Source organism: Thalassophryne amazonica, chromosome 6, assembly GCF_902500255.1.
Source record: "Thalassophryne amazonica chromosome 6, fThaAma1.1, whole genome shotgun sequence".
Taxonomy (NCBI): domain Eukaryota; kingdom Metazoa; phylum Chordata; class Actinopteri; order Batrachoidiformes; family Batrachoididae; genus Thalassophryne; species Thalassophryne amazonica.
This window is the reverse complement of record NC_047108.1, coordinates 79,565,760-79,587,382: the sequence shown is the minus strand read 5'-3', so window position 1 is coordinate 79,587,382 and position 21,623 is coordinate 79,565,760. Positions and strand designations below refer to the sequence as shown.

At 40.8% G+C, this 21,623-nt stretch overlaps 1 protein-coding gene across 1 annotated transcript in view; it reads right to left on the bottom strand.

Annotated features, from left to right (window-relative positions):
• Positions 1–981: 981 nt before the first annotated feature.
• si:ch211-117c9.5 (sodium- and chloride-dependent creatine transporter 1) overlaps positions 982–21,623 on the bottom strand; it is a 77,071-nt gene continuing 56,429 nt past the window's right edge. Inside the window, exons 8-14 of the mRNA XM_034172574.1 lie at positions 14,064–14,188; positions 13,824–13,936; positions 4,742–4,882; positions 4,246–4,348; positions 4,054–4,154; positions 3,802–3,972; positions 982–1,698 (exon numbers count right to left, since the gene is read on the bottom strand). Coding sequence (XP_034028465.1) covers positions 1,570–1,698; positions 3,802–3,972; positions 4,054–4,154; positions 4,246–4,348; positions 4,742–4,882; positions 13,824–13,936; positions 14,064–14,188 — 883 coding nt within the window. The 3' untranslated portion in view covers positions 982–1,569. The remainder of the gene's footprint in view (positions 1,699–3,801; positions 3,973–4,053; positions 4,155–4,245; positions 4,349–4,741; positions 4,883–13,823; positions 13,937–14,063; positions 14,189–21,623) is intronic.

Genomic DNA, 21,623 nt, shown 5'->3' with positions numbered 1-21,623 from the left:
GATGTACTGAGATTACATCATCCTACCCAAAATGCACTGCGGGGCACAGCATGTGCTCACAAAACCTTAAAAATTAGCACATTACTTTAAAACTAAAACATATATCTGATATTTTTACTTTATGAAACTTCAGATATGACAGTAATTTTAAATAACTTATTAGTTTGGTTAAAATTTGAACCATAAGTTAAAAATGTATGCCTCTGGATGACTTAGGTCATATTGCCAGCATATCGGTATGATGTTAAAAGAATTTTTTTTTTTTTTTTTTTTTTCCTTTTGGGGCTGTTTGTCCTTTGTTTGCAGAGAATTGAGATGCTTTTTATACAAGCAGTTCTCTTCTGTTTGCAAAGGTTATAACTATGCGTCTGTTACAAAACTTTTAACAGGTGGGTGCTGAACTAATTTTAAAAATGCTTGTCGAGGACAAACGTTAATTGGAAGATATTTGGTCCGATAATGGTTTTTTAAGTTATCTAAAAAGATAATCCGATACTGAAAACATTATCTTCGATAATTATCTGTTATCGGATTATCGGAAGTGTGCCCACCACTGTACTTATGCCACCGATTCCAGCATTTACAAATGTACACTACTGATTCCTGCAGGCAGGGGTGCCACAAGGGATTCTGGGCGCTATGAAAAGACATCTTACTGGGCCACCCCACCCCCATATTATTTTGTCAGTATTATAATTGTATTAGGAGCCTCTTTGGGCCCCTATCAATCATGGGCCCCTAGAATCCTTCTCCTTATTCTCCCCTTTTCGGCACCTCTGCCTGTAGGTTCATTTGCATGTTACATTAGGTTAATTACAGGTTGTCTGGAATGTGCAAGCACTTAGTTCTGGTTTACTGAAGATTTGCATTCAAGTAAAAACCAATGCAAGAGTCCATTTCTTGAATCTGATGTTTGAGAGAAAAGCAAGAAAACATTCATGAATGAGGCCCACTGTCGTCTTTTTTTGTAACAAATGTAAGGTATTTTTTTACACATTTAATTAAGAGAATACAGTTGTCGGAGACACAATCTCCAAAAGTAATGTTGAGAAACACAGGAACACTAAGACCCATACCGTACAACGCATCCTCCAAAACTCAGCAGCAGCAGCAGAATCTCGTATCAGCAGCAGACATTAGGCCTTTCATTTAGAAAGTTTCATTAGAATCTTTCAGAGAATACTCATTTAGTAGATGACATGTATGACAGATTTGCATGAGGCTTATGGAACCCTGACAGAGAGGTGGGAACAGGGAAGATACCACAGCGACACAGGACCAGACAGGACAAGACAGCACAAAGACGGGAGCAGAACGAGAGGGCAGAGTCAGCGAGGTAGTTAGAAAAGCAGAGCGGAGGGAATATGAGCTTACTGTCACTGCGTGTGTGTGTGTGTGTATGTGTGTGTGTTTTAGATCCTCCGATTTAATCTTTGGTCCATTCATCTAGGGTGTTTCCTTAGGTTTGATAGTGTTGGATGTGTATCTATTCTGGGTTGTGTATCTTATTGGGCTAGTGTGATCTGCATGCACTTTCTAATTTGTTTGTAAATTTTTGACATTGGCCCATTAGATGACACTCTCAAAAAGCAGTGTAGTCTTGGTTCCTGCGGGGGGCAGCAGTTTGGCCTCGCTCTCTGGGGCCAGGTACTCCAGGTGGTGTCTGCCCAGTACCGGGGTGGTTAGGTACTGCCACCGCTACACAAAGAGACAGATAAAGAGATTGTAGGATGACAAGCAGTTTTATTAGAGAGGTACTTTAGGTTTAATTAATCATAACATCCTGACTGCCTTGAAAGCTAATGTGTCTTTCTGGACATGTTCTGAATTAGTTTTCCCATTATTGAAAGGAAGCACTTTGCTAGCCCTGTATCAGAGCATTATATTTTCTGGTGTTCCACAGGGATGTTGCTTTGACTCACTGCTGTTTTGTCTGGATTAGCTCCATGACAGCACAATGCTACTTTCCACAGTTGTGATGCTGACACACAGTTGTATGCTACTGCATCTAGTAAATAGGCCACCAACAACCAAACAGTATTCATCTATTTTATTTATAAGATAATTGTTAATAGGCCTGGAACAGAACACTATCTCTTGATCTCCAGCACCTTGACCTGGCCATCCCATTGGCAACAAAGATCTCAGTTTATGCGTATCAGCTATCTGATGCAGACTGCCAAAAGTTTCAAAGCTTTATTATTCACATTAATTAAATAAATAGATAAATAAATTACCATATTTTTGTAGCACGTCATGGGGTTTTTTTTTTACATGTTTTGGAGGCCCTGCAACTTATACTCCATTGTGACTTATATACCAAAAAATCACAAGTTTGTAATTAATAATAGCAATTTTATTAACTATTATATGGGACTTTACCAGGAATCAAATAATTAAACAAAATAAATGGCAATAATGAAAGTATACTACAAAAATGAACAAAAATCCCCAAATTAAAGAGCCAGTAATCCCGAAAAGACATACAGTGCAATTTATACTCCGTTATGACTTATATATGGGGTTTTCCTCTTCAAGAGGCATTTCTTGACAGGTGTGACTTATACTTTGGTGTAACCTATGGGCCTGAAAATATGGTACAATACTAAAATACCATTGCTTGACACCTAAAACAAAGAGTGAATTCATATTTAGGAAATTAGGGAGTTTGACATTATAGATAATACATAAAGCAACAGGCCGGGAAATGGCGCTACCCTAGAATCTGAACTAAGATTTACATCCAACATAAACAAGATAACAAAGCAATTATGCAAGAAATTAATTTGTTGTTTGAACAAATTGATGCTCTACAAATATTTGAGATATTTTATTATATACAACTTCTAAAGTACAAGATACTATATTTTGATGATCTATAGCACATGATCTGTGCACTGGGACATGTCCAACTCAATTTTGCTATTTACACACCCCATAATTTGAGTGAATTTGAGAGAACCGGGATGTGCTGGAAATTGACACTGTTATTTAGATATCAGAATCAAGTGAGTGGTTTACGGGTGCATTTATGGATTTGCAAGGGGACAGCAGCCACCAAAGATCCCTGAGGTGAAGCACTGAGGCAATAAGGTGATTTTTTTTTTCCTTTAATGCTGTGTGTAGTTTAACTATGTGTACAAGCATAATGCACTTGCATTATGAACCCACCTACTGTATGTAATGCATAAGTAAATATTACACAGTGTACTAAGTCCCTTTGGCTTCTCCCTTTTTTCATTCAGGGTCCCTACAGCAGATTCCAGATGGATCTGCATGTTGATTTGGCAGATGTTTTACGATGGATGGCCTTCCTGGCGCAATTCCACATTACATGGGGAACTGGAAGTAGTAGCCTTGAACCGGGCACCTTCTGCTCAAGAAACAAGCGCACTAACCACTTGGTCACCACCCTCACAACTAGATATCACACAATATAACTATATAACCAGAAATAGATTACACTCAACTTTAGAGCGGGTTTTTGAGGGGCTATGGTACACTTTCTTTCTGCTTCCACACAACAGCAATGCACCATCACTGTGCCTGACTACACCTTATTTTAAGACCAACATGCACATGGGTGCACAGATGAGCACAAGTCCAAAAATTATTTAAATTACATAAGCACTGGGCATAAAAATTGACTTGTGCATCTGTTGAGAACAAACAAAGACACCTGTGCTGAGTAATGTGATGCTTGATGAACATATCCAAGGAGATGTTCTCATACTGATTTAACAACAATTTCAACCAGAAACACACAAACTCAAAAGAATGTAATACATGCAATTAACCCACCTCACGCAGAGATCCTTTGCAGCGCAGTAGTTTATAAAGTACAGTTAGCGGGATACAGAGCATGGAGGAGAGGGCCAGCCCCCAGCCAAGCGCTTCACCCCACATGGGGTACGTGTAGACTGTGTTGTAGGTCAGGGGCTTGTAGTTCACCACATGAAACAGGAAGACGCCCTGTAGGCACACATTACTGTACATCAGCTGACTGAACTCCGGGAAGATACAACATCTTATAGTAATAGAAAAATCCCATACCGCACAGACTAAAGGTGTGATGTAGGACCAGCACCACTTCATGTAGGGGAGGGGCTGATAACCAATCATACGAGCCACATCATCCATGAACCGATCTGCACCTGGAAGATGTGATGTGAAGATATATTGAGATAATAGTGCTGATGGTGCAGCGGGAAAATAAGACACTTTGAACACAGAGTTGTATCTCACCATAAACCCATGCGATCACGACACACTCCCAGAAGGCCTGCCACAGCAAAGTGATGCCACTGGCTGAGTAGTTATCAAAGAGCTGGAAGACATACATCCCTCCCTAAGAGAAACAGAGAAAAAACAGTCATCATAATAACCAGTCTTTTAATGCATTATGTACAACCTATTCCTTGCCTTGTCTTGTTTGTTTATGTTTTCCTCCCAGTTTCATCCTTGTTCATTCTTGGTTTCTTGTGCTCATTAAAGCACAAGGTACCCCATCCATGTATTTTGTTCTGAAGACATAAAATGACATTAAAGTAATGCCCATTTTACTAAACGATCCTAAATAAACTTGGCTAAGTGATGCTGGCTGGCCGCCTATGTTCTGTTTGGCCTAATTTTTCACCCAGACCACTGTTAAAATGACAATTTGTTGGCCTCCAAATGACTGTGTATCCCACCTAACACTTAAACCTCCCACCAAACAAGGCCTAAAAGCACCACACTTTACCTCAGTGACCATGGACATGTCGATAAGAAAGCAGATGATGCAGCAGATGGCTGCCACCACCTCTCGCCGCAGGGAGCTCAGGGCAGATTTAGGCGGTAGCATGTCCATGATTCCTGTTATCAAACCCTCCACACCTACAAACTGTGGAAGCCAAACACAAGAAGGAATATTTCATCTCCTGTTGGACTGAGGTAAAGTAAGTAAGTGAAATACAAAACAGGAAATCCCAAATGCAAAATCCTGTCAAAAATAGGGAAACAGCAGATATAAAGTTAAAATACCAATCCAATGTTTCAACAGGGTCAGCAGCAACAGAAATATTGTGACTTTTCCCATGAGTGGGACATCAGACTTTGATAAAAGAAAACCACTGTGGAAATTACCAGATGAAGATGCATCGATGTAGGCATTTTGGTGTTTACAGGATGAGTAACATTAGAAGTATGGTGGATATGGATGCAGTGACCTTGACCAAAAAATATTAAGACCCCAGTGGTAATTCCCCCCAGTGGTAATTCTAGGTATAAGATAAATTGTGTACCAACCTCGTTGATTATGGTGTGTAAAACTTGCAAATGAAAGTGGTGTCACTGATAACGTTTTGGTATTTAGGTTAGATCTCCATGTTATTCTCGTCTTACTATTTATTTTCCACATATAACTATTATTCATCATGTTCTCTGGTTTTCTTTGCCACATTACATCATCTCTGCTGCTTTTACTTTGATGTCTCTTCTCTCCATGCATTGTTACTTTTTGTTTCTGGCCTTCTGGGTTCACGTGTCTCTCTAATCCCACATGTAATTGTTTGGTTGCCTTGATAACTGCTATCAGAATCTTCCCCTGTTGCCAGATTATCTAGGTTCATTCCCGCTCTCTCGCACTGTTTCTCCAGTGTTTTCTAGTGTTTCCCCATATGTTACAGACCCACACTGCGTTTCCTTAAGTTGCCTTTTGTTTCTGGATTTGGTCACCTAATAGGATGAAATTCTGTGCATTGACCTTCTGCTTGTGTTTTGGATAACCCGTCTGCTGTTCCCTCAGAAAGACTGTTGCCTGTGGGACTGATCACCAGTGTGCCTGATCTCAGCTTGTATAATGACCAAGTCTGTTGCCTGCTGATTTCCACCTATTGTAAATATTGCTTGTGTGGACAATAAACCTGTTTTTACCAGTTCTCTGTGTTGGGGCCTCTGCCTAGGCCATGATCAGTCAGCTATGTCTGAACCCACACCGCTATTTAAGTGGTGCAAAACATGAGTGCAAACTTTTGCACAGGGCACAAAGGGGTGGGATTTTAGTCATCTATTTAGTCATTGGCTTGTCATAAAACTACACTTACTCAAAATTATATTTCCTCTCTTTGAGAGAAAAACAAGGGCAGTTTTTACACCAATACCCTCCCTGACACATCTCATGGAGAATGGGCGTAAGTGGTCTTGAACCAGGAACTTTCTGCTTTAAAGGCAAGCTCACTAACTGCTAAGCCACCACACTTTGATTTAGAAATAAATTTTAAAAATATGTGCATGCGCTGTGGGGAGCTCAAGATATAAGTGAGGGAGCTCCAAGGAACACTGATATACATACAGTGCATCCAGAAAATACTTTTTCCACATTTTTTTTTAGGTTACAGCCTTATTCCAAAATGGATGAAATACTTTTTTTTCCTTCAAAATTCTACACACAGTACCCCATAATGACAATGTGAAAAAAGGGTTTTGTGGGGGTTTTTTTTTTAGATTTTTGCAAATTTATTAAAAATAAAAATTAAGAAATCACATGTACATAAGTATTCATAGCTGTTGTGCAATACTTTGTTGATGCACCTTTAGCAGAAATTCCAGTTTCAAGTCTTCTTGATTTATGAGACAGCAATGCCTCAAGGCACAAATCTGGGGAAGGGTACAGAAACATTTCTGCTGCTTTGAAGGTCCCACAGTGGCCTCCATCATCCGTAAATGGAAGATCAGATCCACCAGGACACTTCCTAGAGCTGGCCACCCTATCTAAACTGAGCAATCGGGGGAGAAGGGCCTTAGTCAGGGTGGTGACCAAGACCCTAATGGTCACTGTGTCAGAGCGCCAGCATTCCTCTGTGGAGAAAGGAGAACCTTCCAGAAGGACAACCATCTCTGCAGCAATCCAGAGTGACCAGACGGAAGCCACTCCTTAGTAAAAGGCACATGGCAGCCCACCTGGAGTGTGCCAAAAGGCACCTGAAGGACTCTTAGATCATGAGAAACAAAATTCTCTGGTATGATGAGACAAAGATTGAACTCTTTGGTGTGAATGTCAGATGTCATGTTTGGAGGAAATCAGGGTCTGGTTTGATAAAGCAGTCTAATCTTGTTTAGTCTAATAAACTCACTTTGTTGACTAATGTTTGGCATTAGCCATTGCTTAAAATGCTTAGTCATCTAAAGTTTCACGTTACCTGACTAAAGTTTTTAGCCTGGTACAGAGGAGGTTAATCTTATTTTAGTCAACAAAACTTTGGTGTCCTATCAAAAATGGCGACAATAATGTACTACCACTTGATGGAACACTCAAGAGCACCCCTACATCGCTCGTATTCCTGCAAAAGGAGAGATTCCTCCGCTTTTAGCCAGGGTTGCAGCAGACGATTGTCATGAGATGTGTTTGTGACAGTTTTCACATTAGCCACCAAGCGTCACTGATACTCTTAGCAGTGTTGTGTGCACAAAAAGGCACAAAAAGAACTGCTAGGCTAAGAGCTAAGCACGTTGTTCTGCAGTTTGCATGTGTCCGTAAATGTTAATAAAACCAGTTAATGAAACAAAGGCTGGATAGATCTTGACAAAGACCAATTCGGAAGTAAACAAAACTGTTGCACACTGGAGGCGTTTCTTGGCAACGGCACTTGCAAGGCCGTTTGGCCCATGAAAATCATTGACTAACATAAGACAACTAATGTACAACTTTAGCCATCAATGTGAAACAGTGATTAGATGGATAGTGTTGAGTAACTAACCGTAATCAATCATCAATCAATCAACTTTTTTCTTATATAGCGCCAAATCACAACAAACAGTTGCCCCAAGGCGCTCTATATTGTAAGGCAAGGCCATACAATAATTATGAAAAACCCCAACGGTCAAAACGACCCCCTATGAGCAAGCACTTGGCTACAGTGGGAAGGAAAAACTCCCTTTTAACAGGAAGAAACCTCCAGCAGAACCAGGCTCAGGGAGGGGCAGTCTTCTGCTGAGACTGGTTGGGGCTGAGGGAAAGAACCAGGAAAAAGACATGCTGTGAAGGGGGGCAGAGATCGATCACTAATGATTAAATGCAGAGTGATGCATACGGAGCAAAAAGAGAAAGAAACAGTGCATCATGGGAACCCCCCCACAGTCTACGTCTAAAGCAGCATAACCAAGGGATGGTCCAGGGTCACCTAATCCAGCCCTAACTATAAGCCTTAGCGAAAAGGAAAGTTTTAAGCCTAATCTTAAAAGTAGAGAGGGTATCTGTCTCCCTGATCTGAATTGGGAGCTGGTTCCACAGGAGAGGAGCCTGAAAGCTGAAGGCTCTGCCTCCCATTCTACTCTTACAAACCCTAGGAACTACAAGTAAGCCTGCAGTCTGAGAGCGAAGCGCTCTAATGGGGTAATATGGTACTACGAGGTCCCTAAGATAAGATGGGACCTGATTATTCAAAACCTTATAAGTAAGAAGAAGAATTTTAAATTCTATTCTAGAATTAACAGGAAGCCAATGAAGAGAGGCCAACACGGGTGAGATATGCTCTCTCCTGCTAGTCCCCGTCAGTACTCTAGCTGCAGCATTCTGAACCAACTGAAGGCTTTTTAGGGAACTTTTAGGACAACCTGATAATAATGAATTACAATAGTCCAGCCTAGAGGAAATAAATGCATGAATTAATTTTTCAGCATCACTCTGAGACAAGACCTTTCTGATTTTAGAGATATTGCGTAAATGCAAAAAGGCAGTCCTACATATTTGTTTAATATGCGCTTTGAATGACATATCCTCATCAAAAATGACTCCAAGATTTCTCACAGTATTACTAGAGATCAGGGAAATGCCATCCAGAGTAAGGATCTGGTTAGACACCATGCTTCTAAGATTTGTGGGGCCAAGTACAATAACTTCAGTTTTATCTGAGTTTAAAAGCAGGAAATTAGAGGTCATCCATGTCTTTATGTCTGTAAGACAATCCTGCAGTTTAGCTAATTGGTGTGTATCCTCTGGCTTCATGGATAGATAAAGCTGGGTATCATCTGCGTAACAATGAAAATTTAAGCAATACCGTCTAATAATACTGCCTAAGGGAAGCGTGTATAAAGTGAATAAAACTGGTCCTAGCACAGAACCTTGTGGAACTCCATAATTAACTTTAGTCTGTGAAGAAGATTCCCCATTTACATGAACAAACTGTAATCTATTAGACAAATATGATTCAAACCACCGCAGCGCAGTGCCTTTAATACCTATGACATGCTCTAATCTCTGTAATAAAATTTTATGGTCAACAGTATCAAAAGCAGCACTGAGGTCCAACAAAACAAGCACAGAGATAAGTCCACTGTCCGAAGCCATAAGAAGATCATTTGTAACCTTCACTAATGCTGTTTCTGTACTATGATGAATTCTAAAACCTGACTGAAACTCTTCAAATAGACCATTCCTCTGCAGGTGATCAGTTAGCTGTTTTACAACTACCCTCTCAAGAATCTTTGAGAGAAAAGGAAGGTTGGAGATTGGCCTATAATTAGCTAAGATAGCTGGGTGAAGTGATGGCTTTTTAAGTAATGGTTTAATTACTGCCACCTTAAAGGCCTGTGGTACATAACCAACTAACAAAGATAGATTGATCATATTTAAGATTGAAGCATTGAATAATGGTAGGACTTCCTTGAGCAGCCTGGCAGGAATGGGGTCTAATAAACATGTTGATGGTTTGGATGAAGTAACTAATGAAAATAACTCAGACAGAACAATCGGAGAGAAAGAGTCTAACCAAATACCGGCATCACTGAAAGCAGCCAAAGATAACGATACATCTTTGGGATGGTTATGAGTAATTTTTTCTCTAATAGTCAAAATTTTGTTAGCAAAGAAAGTCATGAAGTCATTACTAGTTAAAGTTAATGGAATACTCAGCTCAATAGAGCTCTGACTCTTTGTCAGCCTGGCTACAGTGCTGAAAAGAAACCTGGGGTTGTTCTTATTTTCTTCAATTAGTGATGAGTAGAAAGATGTCCTAGCTTTACGGAGGGCTTTTTTATAGAGCAACAAACTCTTTTTCCAGGCTAAGTGAAGATCTTCTAAATTAGTGAGACGCCATTTCCTCTCCAACTTACGGGTTATCTGCTTTAAGCTACGAGTTTGTGAGTTATACCACGGAGTCAGACACTTCTGATTTAAAGCTCTCTTTTTCAGAGGAGCTACAGCATCCAAGGTTGTCTTCAATGAGGATGTAAAACTATTGACGAGATACTCTAACTCCCTTACAGAGTTTAGGTAGCTACTCTGCTCTGTGTTGGTATATGACATTAGAGAACATAAAGAAGGAATCATATCCTTAAACCTAGTTGCAGCGCTTCTGAAAGACTTCTAGTGTATGAAACTTATTCCCCACTGCAGGGTAGTCCATCAGGGTAAATGTAAATGTTATTAAAAATGATCAGACAGAAGGGAGTTTTCAGGGAATACTGTTAAGTCTTCTATTTCCATACCATAAGTCAGAACAAGATCTAAGATATGATTAAAGTGGTGGGTGGACTCATTTACTTTTTGAGCAAAGCCAATAGAGTCTAATAATAGATTAAATGCAGTGTTGAGGCTGTCATTCTCAGCATCTGTGTGGATGTTAAAATCGCCCACTATAATTATCTTATCTGAGCTAAGCACTAAGTCAGACAAAAGGTCTGAAAATTCACAGAGAAACTCACAGTAACGACCAGGTGGACGATAGATAATAACACATAAAACTGGTTTTTGAGACTTCCAATTTGGATGGACAAGACTAAGAGACAAGCTTTCAAATGAATTAAAGCTCTGTCTGGGTTTTTGATTAATTAATAAGCTGAAATGAAAGATTGCTGCTAATCCTCCGCCCCGGCCCGTGCTACGAGCATTCTGACAGTTAGTGTGACTCGGGGGTGTTGACTCATTTAAACTAACATATTCATCCTGCTGTAACCAGGTTTCTGTTAGGCAGAATAAATCAATACGTTGATCAATTATTATATCATTTACCAACAGGGACTTAGAAGAGAGAGACCTAATGTTTAATAGACCACATTTAACTGTTTTAGTCTGTGGTGCAGTTGAAGGTGCTATATTATTTTTTCTTTTTGAATTTTTATGCTTAAATAGATTTTTGCTGGTTATTGGTGGTCTGGGAGCAGGCACCGTCTCCACAGGGATGGGGCAATGAGGGGACGGCAGGGGGAGAGAAGCTGCAGAGAGGTGTATAAGACCACAGCTCTGCCTCCTGGTCCCAACGCTAGACAGTCACAGTTTGGAGGATCCAAGAAAATTGGCCAGATTTCTAGAAATGAGAGCTGCTCCATCCAAAGTGGGATGGATGCCGTCTCTCCTAACAAGACCAGGTTTTCCCCAGAAGCTTTGCCAATTATCAATGAAGCCCACCTCATTTTTTGGACACCACTCAGACAGCCAGCAATTCAAGGAGAACATGTGGCTAAACATGTCACTCCCGGTCTGATTGGGGAGGGGACCAGAGAAAACAACAGAGTCCGACATTGTTTTTGCAAAGTTACACACCGATTTAATGTTAATTTTAGTGACCTCCGATTGGCGTAACCGAGTGTCATTACTGCCGACGTGAATTACAATCTTACCAAATTTACGCTTAGCCTTAGCCAGCAATTTCAAATGTCCTTCGATGTCACCTGCTCTGGCCCCCGGAAGACAACTGACAATGGTTGCTGGTGTCGCTAACTTCACATTTCTCAAAACAGAGTCGCCAATAACCAGAGTTTGATCCTCGGCGAGTGTATCATCGAGTGGGGAAAAACGGTTAGAGATGTGAACGGGTTGACGGTGTACACGGGGCTTCTGTTTAGGGCTACGCTTCCTCCTCACAGTCACCCAGTCAGCCTGCTTTCCCGACTGCCCGGGATCTGCCAGGGGGGAACTAACGGCGGCTAAGCTACGTTGGTCCGCACCGACTACAGGGGCCTGGCTAGCTGTAGAATTTTCCACGGTGCGGAGCCGAGTCTCCAATTCGCCCAGCCTGGCCTCCAAAGCTACGAATAAGCTGCACTTATTACAAGTACCGTTACTGCTAAAGGAGGCCGAGGAATAACTAAACATTTCACACCCAGAGCAGAAAAGTACGGGAGAGACAGGAGAAGCCGCCATGCTAAATCGGCTAAGAGCTAGTAGCTACGCAACCTAGCGGATTCCTAAAAACACACAAAGTGAATAATGTGTAAATAATCCAGAGGTGATTCAGCAGAAGGAGTGCCTTAATTAAGGCACCAAACAGGCCATGAAGCAGCACAGGCAACGCACGACAACAGCGAACGCACAACAACGGTGCCAAAACAAAACAAAAATCGACCAAACACGCTGTGGAGCAGCACAGGTAACGCACAACAACAGTGCTAAAAAAAAAAATAAAAAAAATAAAATAAAATAAAAACGAAAGCGTTAGCAAGCTAGTTAGCTTGCCAACGCTGATGAAAGTTAGCTGATAAAAGTGCTCCGTCGCGATGTTTTGACCGTTAGAGGTCTTCCTTAGGCGTTGGAGCACAGTAAAAAAGTTAAAAAAAAGTAAAAAGGTAAAAAAGTAAAAAAGTAAAAAAGTCTTGAAAAAGACTGTTAATTCAAGTCCAAAGCAGCAGGTAGCAGTCTCTGTGTAAACAGTCCCAACAAAGAGCCAAAATTCTGATGCAATCTCACTCCGAAGACCGACTAAGTAAGCTTAGTAGACTAAATGATTAGACTGCTTTATGAAATCGGGCCCAAGCACCACTTATCACGTAGCCAACACCATCCCTACAGTGAAGCATGGTGGTGGCAGCATCATGCTGTGGGGATGTTTTTCAGTGGCAGGAAATGGGAGACTAGTCAGGATTGAGGGAAAGATGAATGCAGCAATGTACAGAGACATCTTGGATGAAAACCTGCTCCAGAGCGCTCTTGACGTCAGACTGGTGTGATGGTTCATCTTTCAGCAGGACAATGACCCTAAGCACACAGCCAAGATATCAAAGGAGTGGCTTCAGGACAACTCTGTGAATGTCTTCGAGTGGCCCAGCCAGAGCCCAGACCTGAATTAAATTGAACATCTCTGGAGAGATCTGAAAATGGCTGCGCATCGATGCTCTCCATCCAACCTGATGGAGCTTGAAAGGTGCTGCAAAGAGGAATGGCCAAAACTGCCCAAAGATAGGTGCACCAAGCTTGTGGCATCATATTCAAGAAGACTTAAGGCTGTAATTGCTGCCAAAGGTGCTTCAAAGATTTCCACTAACATGCCACAGATGCGTCTTAATATTCTGTAAGCTCCCCTCCCTCCGCCTTATAGGTAAGGATCCCCCCCCTCCCCAATTTGCATTCTATAATGTGGGATACGTATAGGATAAGCACTCTTCTGACATGTTTCATTTTAGTGCAACATTTTCCAACCAATTCTCTTCAAATCAATTCTTATCACCAACATAAGTAAAGAACAAGTTTTTCCATCACATGCAGGAGAACATGAGAGATGTAGGGAGAAGAAATGATTAGAACACAGAGAAGGAGAAAGCCTGAATGGACTGGAGAACAAACAGATGTTCTCTGTGTGAATCAGACAGAAGCTCATTGAAAAATCATCGGGCTGCAAAACAATAGACGTAGGCACCGACTCAGACACACAGCAAGCAGGCTGCCGAGAAATACAACAATAAAGGGGATGCAAAGTGTGCAGACTGTGCAACACGTGTTAAAATATTAGGAAATCAAAGTGACAGCAAATACGGCATCATACTCGCACAGACTCTGCAAACTGCATTCAAATGTACTTTTCAAAATGGATATTAACACACACAGCAATGTGAAATGTGACTGGCACCATTACCTGGCTGTCGAGCCCGAGTATGAGCAACATAAAGAAGAAAAGCGCTGCCCACAGTGGCGCCAGAGGCATCAGCGTCACAGCCTTGGGGTAAGCTATAAAGGCCAGACCTGGACCTGCACATTAAGAGAAAGACTCAGAAGCACATCCAATCAGGTTCACACAACACTTCCTGTCAGTGCACGGGTCATTGATCCGGGTTTGACCTTCGCCAAGTCCGGGGGTGTCGCACTATGTTCTTACCACTCTCCGCTACCTTACTGATGTTCACGCCTTGCTCTGCAGCCATGAAGCCCAACACAGAGAAAACCACAAAACCAGCAAAGAAACTGGTTCCACTGTTAATGAGGGCCAGTACAAAGGCATCCCTGCAGAGAAACAGAGGAACCAGAAGAGACATGATGACAGTCTGAGCGTGATCAAAAGAGAGCACAGCGGCTGTGCCACATCATCTCAAAGTATCAGTCACAAAGAGAAAATGATACATTCACTAACAACAAAATACCTTAAGTCACTTCCATAACAATAGTTACTTTCTTATATATTAGCACAGGGCTAAAGAAATTTAACCTTAACTTTGATTATTGCTGGATCCTAACCAAAATCAAATCACTTCTTTCCATCCATAGTTCTTATGTACCTGGTTTGTTTGATCAGAATGAGATTACACTTTCATAAGAAATCCCAAAAACATATACAAACATATACTCAACAAAAACAGAAATGCAACACTTTTGTTTTTGCTCCCATTTTTTCATGCATTGAATTAAAAGATCTAAGACTGTTTTTCTATGCACACAAAAGGTTTATTTCTCTCAAACTTTGTTCACAAATGGGTTAAAATTTGTGTTAATGAGGATTTAACCTTTGTTAAGATATTGTTTTCAGTCTCTGGGGATGTGTATATGTCTTAAATCTTTTAGTTTTAAAATATAAGTGTTGCATTTTTTTGTTGTGTATAGCGAAATAGTGACTCTGGGAGCATCGTTAATTCAAAACATTTGATATGAGGGGTCTCAAAGAGCCAGACCAATATGAACATTTTGGGGGCTGATACTGTTACCTATATTTGACAGTAAAAAATACTGATATATCTGCCAGTGTATATACAAAAGTATTTCTTCCTAACATTTACAAAAATATTAGAACAAATATCCAAACATTAGCGTTATATCTAAATACAGCAGTCTAAAAAAGTGTTGGATTATTTTGTTCGAATATCAAACTGTTGTATGTCGTGCTGCTATCCTGTTGCCTTCACAAGACTGGCAGTCACCATGTTATATCGCTCAACATTTGCATAGACTTGTTGTCTATTTTGGCCCCACCTAGCTGATGGCATAGTGACCAATTTTTTTTCGTCACTGTAAAACATGCACTCTGATTGAAAATGAGTGGCAGGTGACTGCTTTGCCTATGCCTCTTGCAGCTTATGTGACCAAGGGGTGATGGGTATTCCAGCCATGCTTGACATCACTGTAAGTAATGCCACTGGACCACCCTCTGCTGGAAAACCTACGTAATAATACCATTTCCAACAGCCAAAGTGTTTTTCTGCTTAATTTATTCAGTGAAGTCACCATAAATCATGAGTTGTTATTATCAAAATGATATAAGTATGGGATTAGGGGCACAGCACACCAGTGGCTTCAAAGTTATATTGCAAACCATCAGCAATATGTACATATTAATGGGTTAAATTATGATTGTAGAGCGGTCATATGTGGAATCCTGCAAGGGTCCATTTTAGGGCCTTTGCTTTTTCTTTTATTAATGGCATTTGTGAATCATCGAAAATGTAAAAAAAATGTTGTTGGTTGCCGATGATACCAGTATATATCACTCAGGAAGTAATTTGTTGGAAATAACACGAAGAATAGGAGAAGAAATGATAAAAGTTAGAAATTGGTTTAATGAAAATAAGTTTTCTTTAAATTGGGATGAAACAAACTATATGATTTTTGGTCATCAGTGATGATGTGATAATGACCATTGATGGAGTTATTATTGAAAGAGTTAATGAATTTAAATTTCTTGGTGTTGGTTTATGAAAAATTTAATTGGAAAGCCCACACAGATTATATAAACAGGAAAGTTTGTAAAAGTATTGACATTTTATTTAAAGTAAAAGATTTGTTTGATTGTAATTCATTGCCTAAGCTGTGTTGCTCAATGATTCTCCCATACTTCAGTTATTGTACTGAAGTCTGCAGTAACACATATAGTAGTACCACTAAGTCCTTGTATTTGTTATACCCCCGTCACACATAGCCAGAATCACACAGAATGGAGTCAGAATGACAAATCGGCACACATCTGAAAAGTGTCCAGTTGCAGTTTGAAAACGTTCTGACAGCCACACAGTTGGTCAAAATCGGCTCGCGGCCCCGAGTGTGATGCATATGTTCAAAACCCTCCGGCCGCGTCGAGATGGGACACCTATTCGATGGAAGTCCATGTGTAATCTGAGCACCATCTGACCACAATTTACATATTCTGATGGCATCAAAACAGCATTTGAAACGATCTGGTCATGGATGATTGAGCTCTGAGATCGATCGGTCTCACAGCAAAGCCTGCCAACATGTTGTGCCATGTTTGTCCACCTCCACTGGACCCCGGCCAGATAGAGCAAAGGAAATGTTGTTATGTAATAACATGTATGTGACACTGTGCATGTGTCAGAGGCTCGGTGCAGCGCCCCGCAACACAGCTGAACGGGATGTCACCGTTGTAATGCACATATTATTACACGTACACCTCCTAACTCTGTAGCAAGTATGATGTGAAAATGTTTCCTCAGCCCATCACAACATAAATAAACATGCAACTTACCTCTGATACCCCACGTTCCACAGTGCAGCGTGAACAGCTGGTGAAGTCCCTTTCACCCGGCTGCACTGTGTGCTGGCAACGTCAATCATCTGAAAAATGCATAATCCACCGCTGGCATAAATAAATCCCATGTGAAGTGCCGTCCCGCACCGATAATCCAACTGCAGTTGTGTTAAGATGCGTATCAAATAAAAGGACAAAAAAAAAGAATTTTAAAAAAGAGAGAAGAAAAAGTCCACTGGCTGCATCTGAAGAATGTTGTGCACACGTGGGAAGTTGGCGCACTGCCAGCACAGTTCAGCAGCAGTTATGGAATCCAGCTGGACAAATAAAATCTAGCAATGCAAGTATATACTGATCACACACTTAAAGGGATTTTTCATGGACTGTACACAAGCAGGTGATCACTGACAGTTGTCAACCTTTTTGTGCGCACTCTCTGGATGGACAGCTCCTGTGCACGAGTGCACACGTGCACCCCATGTGTGCACGGACCGGCTGGCATAGCGTTTATGGACACACATACATGCAGCTGAGCGAACATTTCAGCCACACACTCGCACACTGCTTTGATCACCTGTTTTACGCACGCATGCATGAGCGGCTTGTTCAGCCATTGTGAACACACGCGTGCAACTGAGTGGACACTTCATCTGGCGGCTTGCCACACACTTTCATGCTGTTTGGATCACCTGTTCTACGCACGTACACAGGTGCACTCCGTCATGTGAGACACACACGCTCCTGCCAGCGCACCCTCCTCCTGATGAGAGGTCAGTTTAGCGATGGAAATGTGAGGACAATCGGAGATTTGATTGCATGGTTGAGTGAGTGGGTGAGTGACAGCTCCAATGTTGGTGCCATCTGACAGCAGTCTGTGTCATCTGACTGTTGTCTGTTGTTTGGGCTACATCCTGCGGTGTGCACGAAGCAGTCCGGATGCATTCTGACACGGCTGACCACGCCTCTTTTCCTCCCGACTGCGTCTGGATTATGACCGTATTTGCCGTGTCGGCCTGCTTCATGTGCATTCTTGCTATGTGTGACAGGGGCTTAAGCAAGGAATTTTGCCAGATGATGTCCAAAATTTATTTAGTCTTGTTCCACATGCTGTTTGCCCAAACCAGTCTCAAGGCAAGTCGTGATTCAGCAGCACGAAATATACATTAATCTATTGGTTTGTGATATTGTGATGAAAGGTGCCTCATTTTTGTCACGGCAGCACAAATTCATTCTAATTCATTCCGTGATGGCTGTACGAAATTAAAAGTGAAGTGGGAGTTAGGGGTGGTTATGGTTATGGTTAGGGTTGGGGGTAGGAGTAGGGTTAGTAATAGTGAGTTAAAAAAAAAGTCACGAAAATTTGACTCATTTCATCACAGGAGCACGAAAAAAAACAAACAAACATGAGACTGGGCTGTGTTTGCCATAGAAAAAAATATAATTTTTGGACTATGTTGACTATGTTTTGGACTATAAAACAGAAGTGTCCCTCTGTTTATGGAGTTAAACTTTGGAATGCATTGAATGAAGAAATAAATATTTTACAAATGTTTATGGATTCAAAATTATGTATAAAGATAAATTTATGAGAAAATACAGTAAGTTAGAAGAAAAGTGAATGTAACTGCTGAAATGTAAGACAATCATATTAATGTTAATGATATTTATTTGATGTTTGGTGACTTGACCAGGAAACGGTGTTGGGGTGGGAATCGAAGTAACAAATGAATTTCTTTTTTATTTTTATTTATTTATTGTTACAAGGAACAGAGAATACATATGAAAGCGTTTTAGGGCCATATTGATTTTTTTTTTATACTTCGAGAATAAAGTCGTAATATTATTATGATAAAGTCATAATTTTACGAGAAAAAACTCTAATCGTGAAGGAGGAACAAAAGCTTGATTCTGGAAATGAAACACTGACAGCGCACAAAACAGCCTCTGTCACTACTCTCTGTTTGCGCCGCATCAACATCAAACTTTTGCTTGTTCATAAACCCAAGTCTGAGGCACTGTTAACTACTTCTAAGGCTCTTTCCAAAAGAAAAACCTTCTAGAGCTGCTTCCACATGATAGTGTTAGCCTACGTTAGCTGTGTGTTGACCGGGAAACTTGTTTTTTCTCATAAAAATACGACTTTATTCTCGTAATATTATGACTTTATTCTTGAAGTCTTAAAATTATGACTTTCTTCTCATAATATTACGACTTTATTCTCGAAGTCTATTCTTGTAATATTATGACATTATTCTCAAAGTCTTAAAATTAAGACTTTCTTCTCATAATATTACTTTATTCTTGAAGTCTAAAAAAAAAATAATTCAGTGTGGCCCTAAAACGCCATTGTAAATACAAGACTGATCTTTCTTCTGTTCCTTTTTGTTCATGATAAATGTTAATGACATGAATATGAACAGTTGCTCTAAGCTCGTGAAGCAAAAGGTTTTATTTTGGCAGAAATGAAACCTTTTACTTCACCAGTAAGACTCTATTCGCAAACCTTCAGCCCGGGTGGCCAGATGTGACCTATTTTCTTACACTTTATTATTTCAGAGTAATCCTTCATTTTTGAGCAAAGCTGCAGAAACAGAGGATTTCATAATTAACATCTGTGCAGCTACATCACACTACAAGTAGCAGCATAAACACATTTTGTCCAGGCCCAGGAGAGAACTCTGGCACCTGATCCTAAATATCTCAGTTTCTAAAAAAGGAAGGCTGAGCTGGAATACAAGCAGAAATTTTGGAGTGGAGCAGCTTCCCTTATATACTGTAACACAACACAGTCAACACTGACAAGAGTAAAGACAGACTGAGATGGTAAATGGGAAATCAATAGTAATTTGTCTGGAAGCTGCTGTTGTCTCTGTGAATGGCAGGTAGAGAGCAGAGGGAGAGGAAATCATGTCAAGCTAAATGTCTGAGGGGTGGAAGGCTGTGACAGGAAAAGACCAGCTGACTGTTTCACAATGTTCACTCCTACTTGTATCTGTGGGGGAGAATGAACTCTCCATCCAGGCTGAAGGAAAACAACATTCCTGTTATCCTGCTCATGCTTCTGTTTAATCGTACAAGTCAACTATCCCTTCTGATGTCAAGAATGTTGAGATAAAGTCTACACTTCGGTTAACGAGTGCTGTACAATACTGTTACACCCACGCTCAGCAGAAAGCTCCACGCAGTCAACACCATCTATCAATCTGAAACTGGACTTTGACAAATTATTAGTGATTTAGATGATCAGGAGTGAGCAAGCGTTTGGTATGCAAAGAAAAAAAACCCAAGATGACAACATCACCACCCACAGAGTCCTACAAACTCATTTGGATGCAAGTTACCCTCAATTTAAAGCTGACAGTTTGCACAACGAGGTCAGGTCAGGGTGAGAAGGATGCTCCAGTGCTGCATGTGGCCCTTATACTACCTCAGAAAATTGTTTTCAACTACCAAAAGTATTACTCCATGAGCTCATACTCATATGCATTGCATGTTCATACTCACTGTTTAATTGATTAAATAAATAAATAAAAAAAAAAAAATAAAAAAAAAAAAACATTTTGTAGTGTGGACAATTACAGTTTTGATACACCTCAACAAATATTAAAGGAGTTCCTGTTCACTGTGAAACATTAACATGCCAGTGTTTATTTAGTTTGTTAGATCTGTGTTATTCCACTTTGAAGGGAGAGACCTTTGATATTTACTTGGGTCTATCAAACTGACCAAATTCAATGTCATCCAACCTCATCTTGTCAGCACAAATGGTTTTAATTTAATGGCAAATGCTTCACTTCCGCTGCCAGTCTTAAAATAATAACAATGATAATAATGATGATTGGTGATGAACAATATTATTATTCATGCAAAACAGAACTACGTATGATACACATGCACACACACACACATATACGAGGTCTGTTAGAAAACTATCAGACTTTTTTATTTTTTGCAAAAACTATATGGATTTGAATCACGTGTGATTGCATCAGCCAAGCTTGAACCTTCGTGCGCATGCGTTGAGTTTTTTCACGCCTGTCGGTTGCGTCATTCGCCTGTGAGCACGCCTTGTGGGAGGAGTGGTCCAGCCCCCTCGTCGGATTTTCATTATCAGGAAACGGGCTGATCGACTGCCGCTTTGCTTCATCAAAATTTTTTCAGAAAGTGTGAGAGACAGCCAAGTGGAAATCACACATATTAAGGACAATTACAACTGGATTAAAGACGGCCCACAGCGGCAGATGGCCACTGTGGGCCGTATGCGGGATCAATGCGGGATCCGCCATCAGCTTCGTGCCGAAGCCATCGGCATGAATTTCGCTGCAACTCTTTTCATGGCCAAATCTTCTGTCACAGTGGAATGTGCCGAAAAAGTGCTGATGTCCACCTCTTCCGCAATTTCTTGGATAGTCACACGACGGTCCCACATCACCACAGAGTTCACTTTGGAATGATCTGGTCATTTCAGCATGTTGATGGCCGCCCGGAGCGCGGCGCGCTCTCCACCGTTGTGCAGCCGTCTTTAAACCGGTTGTACCGCTCCTTAATCTGTGTGATGCCTATAGCATCGTCACCGAAAGCCGTCTGAATAATCCGAATGGTTTCCACCTGGCTATTGCCCAGTTTCTGGCAAAATTTGATGCAGTCGTGCTGCTCCAGTCGTTCCGCCATTTCCTTGCAAAGGAAAAATGAGAGACTCCACCCATCCTCACACAAAGGCTGCTTACAAGCAAATGACGCAATCGACAGGCGTGAAAAAATTCACGCATGCGCACGAAGGTTCAAGGTTGGCTCATGCAAGCACATGTGATTCAAATCCATCAGGTTTTTGAAAAATATAAAAAGGTCGGATACTTTTCTAACAGACCTCGTATATATATATATATATATATATATATATATATATATATATATATATATATATATATATACACCAGTAGAGATTGCATGATCACAATCTCCATG